This window comes from Ascidiella aspersa, chromosome 2 (assembly GCF_963924565.1).
Source record: "Ascidiella aspersa chromosome 2, kaAscAspe10.2, whole genome shotgun sequence".
NCBI lineage: Eukaryota > Metazoa > Chordata > Ascidiacea > Phlebobranchia > Ascidiidae > Ascidiella > Ascidiella aspersa.
In genome coordinates, this window is record NC_139448.1 from 9617365 (window position 1) to 9622094 (window position 4730).

Consider the following 4730-nt stretch of genomic DNA (forward strand, 5'->3'; position numbering starts at 1 on the left):
CGAACAGTCAGTGGAAATCATCACGTGACTTGATCACAGGTTGAAAAGCATCACGTGACCCAATCGCAGGTTGAGAGGTGCTAGAATTGGGTTTCTATAACTCTATTTTTCCGTGGACGCCAGTTCAATTAAAAAACAAATTTGTATCTTCATGGGGGTGTCTGGGGTGTCGTTATAGTTTGTTTGCTTGATACGATAGTTTTTATATTAATAAATATTGTTTTTTCTCAAATAAAATACCTTTAATGTTTTCGAAATATTTATTGTTCCTTTAGTTTCGTTTTTATATAAGATATATTTAATTACTGACTTACAACAAATTGACAAAATATTTCAGTTACTTAGCAATTTATAAACTTCAAACAAGTAAAGGCATAATGTCATGTATTTTATTAACGATTCATTAAATGCAAAGTGGCGTGACGTAAGAGTTTGCAATACTTAAATAGAGAAATATACAATCGTTGGATCCAAATCGAGTCCTGGGTGAATGTCCAAACAAATTACCGTAGGTTTTATTCACAGAAAAAAAATTATTTAAAAAAAAATGAAGATCTAATATATCTATGTTTAAATGTTATATTGCAAAACTCGATGTTTTTGAGAATTAATTTTTAGTTTCACGATGCATGAAATGTATGTACAAGTTGCGAGCAATTATAAGCAGATCAATCGCATCTCAGTTTCATGGTAGTAGCTTTCAATGCAACGTAATGCACCTTCCAATGGTACCAGACGATGTTCTGGCTACCTCCGCTCGATGTTCTTGCCCACTCCCCATTCAAGTGCGAGTAGTGGCAACTACCGAACCACCAAGCTCCGTGGAAGTCGCTGGCGCAACTTCCACCGATACTAAACAACAGGATGCTATCGTTGAAGCGATTATCCATAAAATTGTAAATTAATATTCAAGAATTAAACAATGTTTAAGTAAATACAGAGCATCTTACCATGGTAACTTAAATTTAAGCTCTTGTTAAAGTGACTTCCCCAATGCAAAGCAGCAATAATAATAATTTATCAGCCGTTTAAGCAAAGTTTGCTAAACAAACAAATGATAACATTTAGACCTAACTATTTTATGTGTTAATGCACTTTATATAGTGGTCGAATGGCAGTAATGCAGTTTGTGTGATTGCAAAAAAATACAACAATTATTTTTTCCTTTTTTATTTTCATGATTTTTAATTCTTCTTGCAAACATAAAACGCAAATATCGACTTACGTGTCATGGTCTCGGTCTTTGGTTGAAAACTGCATTCCGTTGTGTAACTCCAAACTGTCACCAGCTGTGCCACTGTACCCAGCTACCAGCAGTGTGTAGTTGCTAGCCTCGTTCCCAACGGAGAATGAACTGAAAAAAAAACAACGTTGTAAAATCAAAAAAAGTCTAATGTTGTACATTTCATATTAAATGGGGAAAGCAGTCGATTAATATTTTCGGTATTTGCACTTGCTAAACATACAGAATAATATGTTTGGATATTTTACTAACTCACCTGTATTCTGCGTATGCATGGGTATCGTTGAAATCGTACAAATCAATGCGAAGCCGACATTGCTTGCCAAAGGTTAGCGTGTGGATTCTTTCCAAGCCTGTGCATTATTAAGACTTTTAACATAAGTTGTGTAATCGACAATTGCGTACAGTGCGTATATGGTTTTACAAGTTCTTTTCTTAAATGTGTGTGATGTAGTGTAAGATTCTGGCTACATTTGATTAATGTCGTACTTTAAACTGCTAAATTTGGCAGTTGTACGAAAGTAATTTAAAAACTTTTTTTGCACTTAAGCTGTTCACATACCCAGCCAAAATTCGCCTGAAAAGTCTCCGAATCCGTTTTTGTATTCGGTCCAGTTGCGATAGAAATCCACACTTCCGTTAAACCTTCGCTGGAAAACCTGCAAAACAAGAATTGATAGAAAACTGGTTTCGTGATAATTTTGCAGGGTTTTTGTTGGTTACTAAAAATATAAGATTCAGTGGATTCAATTGTTGGCAGGAGTTAGGGAATCGGCTACGATCCGATATTATCGGACATCCCTAGTTGGTGCGCCCATTTTAGCAAAAAAAAATTCAAACTTCCTAAAATTAACCAATAATTATATAAAAGCTTACAAAATGCAATTCAAAATAATGCCCGTTTTTCGCAAATGTGTTGTTAATGCATTGTTGTCCTCTTACCGTCCATCCGTCTTCGATGAGAAGTGTTGCCCTCGAGTTAAGTGACGTCACAATCCTTTCTAACTCTGAAAAGTTTGTTGTTGTTTACATTTACATTGGTTCGGATAACAACTTAAACAAACACCGCATTACAAGCCACATGGCTTCCTACAGCATAAAGCCTAGATGCAATTAACTAGGTTTTATGTTATTTAATCATTGTGTTACTTTAAACAGCAGCCCACACATGTGATGTAGAACCAAGTTACCTCTCAATCTCGCCAAGATTTCTTGCAAAGCGCCTTCATCGCTCTGAGCAACTTCACCCTTTTCGCCTTTTAAGCCCCTAAATCCGGTAATTCCCCTGGGCCCAAGTTTACCACGAAGACCTTGATCGCCCTTGGCTCCACGTGGCGCACCCAGGGACCCTGGTGATATTGTGACGTCATTGTCACAAACAGGAACTGTGACGTAACTGCATCGGTTTGCGTCACACGTCACAAGGAAGGAGAGACAGATTGTAATAAACTTAACCAGCATTTTGTTTTCCTGGCGAAACAAAACAAATCCTAATCAAACCAAATCAACCTAAACAATCAAACAAACAAATCTGATCAAAACAACCCATAGCAAACCAACGCAAGCCAAATCAAACCATGGCAGGGCAAGGCAGGGCAGGGCAAGGCATTTTTATCCTAACTTCCGGTAACTTACCAAACCATTTTTTTCACCCAAAGACACTTTTTGCACTTGAGGACACTTTTGAACACTTTAATTTTACTTTGGTCACCGGAAGTCACCTGAGCACACCGGAAATTGCGCCAGGTCAAGGCACACTTGCCGCAACTAACATCCTACTAAGAGGTGATGCAAGTCAAGGCAGGGTTTGAATAGTTAGGAAGCGTTACATTTACAAGTTTCATGCATCTTGTCATTTTTTTATAGGCTAATCAAAAATGTCCAGAAAACTTCGTTATTTATATTCGTGTTGTTTTGTTGGGTTGATGGGGATTATATTAAAATGTTGTCGCAAGAAGAGAAAATAAACGATTGTGCTTTTATATTTAAATTTGTGAGAAGTTGATCCTTAGATGGAAAATGTTAAAATCAGCCAACGCTAACTAGCAACCTAACCCAAATGTTGTGCGTTGATTAATTAATTATGGTAGGATTCTAGACCAGTGCCCTTGACTTTCTTTCGCACATTTCTGGAAAGCATACCTGTGATGTTATTTAAGCCTTTCCAGCAATGAACGCTATTTCAAGAAAGCTTCCTTTAAAATCACAAGAAGTGTCTGGAAATCTCTTTTTTTTCGTCTGGCAAAAAAGTCTGTTACGCTTCACTGATTGCATTGCGACTTTGCATAATGGACTTCACTTGCAAAGTGATTGTTTTTTTATGGTGGGTAGAAAACATCGGAATGAACTGCGAACTATGGGTGGAATTTGGGAATTTATGGGGAGGTTGGGGCCATGGGGGGATCCAAAGGGGGTGGGGGGCAATAGGAATTACATTTCTAGTGAGCCTTGGTCCATTTTTATAAAATACTTTCTCCCCAAAATCCTGTGACTCATCGCGAACTTAAAAATAAAAGTTTGGCCAACTTTAACGATTTTAAGCCGTTTTTTCGCTTTGTCAATAGATAACATCTTTTTAATGTATATGTCTTCATTAAAGCAATGCACGGTATATATGAGCTCGCAGAATTAACCACCAGGCCTAGTTTGATTTGCAATCATTCCATTTCCTATTTCGATAACTAGATGTTTTTTAAATTTTCTGCAATTATTTTGCGTTGTATTTCAACTGTAAATAAATTGCGTCTTGTTCTTGTTTGGCATTTTTATAGTTGTTTGTCTTTATTAAATGACAAAAAACATCAAAAAGCATTTTGCATAAACCCGAAAGAGTAACTGATTGTGTTCGACCGGTGGTCAGTAAAACATCAAAAACATGTGGCTGACGACACCAGCACAGTAATGCAGTACTTAAAAAAACAATATGTTGTTTAAATCAATGTATTCTAATAGGTCAAAATTTTGTCAAAAATATATGTTTTTAGGTCGAAAATTGTTAAAATTTTAAATTTAAGTTCAAAATTTCGCATTTTTAGGTTAACAAAGAATCGTCCTATTTATAACCTAACCAAAATGACAAAACCTTTCAAGAAGTGAACACGAACAGATGAAAATCCAGGCTTTTGTAGAACTGCACAGAATTAGTAATCAGCACTTTTGACACATTTTCATATTTCAACTTTTTAGCTCAAGGCAGCTGTTATCATTTTTGCACACTAAAGAAAAACAGATGTAATTAAATTATTCCTTTTTGTTCTCAAGTTAGATTAGATTCAGTGAATCTTTAAAAAATTATATAAACTAGAATTTGAACTAGAATTGCATTTCATTATTCACAATCAATTTAGTTTAAATCGTAATTTATTCTCATCAGAATGTAACTGGTAAATTTTTCTGAGCTATTTTTACCTTTGCTCATTCAGACTGTAAAAATTACATGCAAGTCGTTTCGACCAAAGAGTATTAATTTAAACTAGACAGGGGTGCG

At 35.8% G+C, this 4730-nt stretch overlaps 1 protein-coding gene across 2 annotated transcripts; it reads right to left on the reverse strand.

The window, feature by feature from the left end:
• Positions 1-387: 387 nt before the first annotated feature.
• LOC146163504 (microfibril-associated glycoprotein 4-like) lies at positions 388-4350 on the reverse strand. Of its 2 annotated transcripts, XM_083381463.1 has the most exons (7): positions 4326-4350; positions 2434-2713; positions 2186-2250; positions 1806-1902; positions 1500-1596; positions 1226-1354; positions 388-852 (listed from the first exon to the last, which is right to left on the reverse strand). In XM_083381463.1, exons 2-7 carry the CDS (start codon positions 2702-2704, stop codon positions 669-671), a joined length of 843 nt encoding a protein of 280 aa, XP_083237589.1. In that variant the 5' UTR covers positions 2705-2713; positions 4326-4350; the 3' UTR covers positions 388-668. The 2 variants fall into 2 exon arrangements, with proteins under 2 accessions (XP_083237589.1, XP_083237588.1); XM_083381462.1 differs by lacking the exon at positions 4326-4350 and having other exon boundaries at positions 2434-2746.
• Between the last annotated feature and the right edge of the window lie 380 nt (positions 4351-4730).

Coding starts and splice junctions, on each gene's coding strand:
- LOC146163504 (XM_083381463.1), bottom strand. CDS start 2,704: ATGCTGGTTAAGTTTATTACAATCTGTCTCTCCTTCCTTGTGACGTGT. Junction 1,355..1,499: donor CATGCATACGCAGAATACAG/GTGAGTTAGTAA, acceptor TTTTTTTTTCAG/TTCATTCTCCGTTGGGAACG. Junction 853..1,225: donor AAAGACCGAGACCATGACAC/GTAAGTCGATAT, acceptor CCTGTTGTTTAG/TATCGGTGGAAGTTGCGCCA.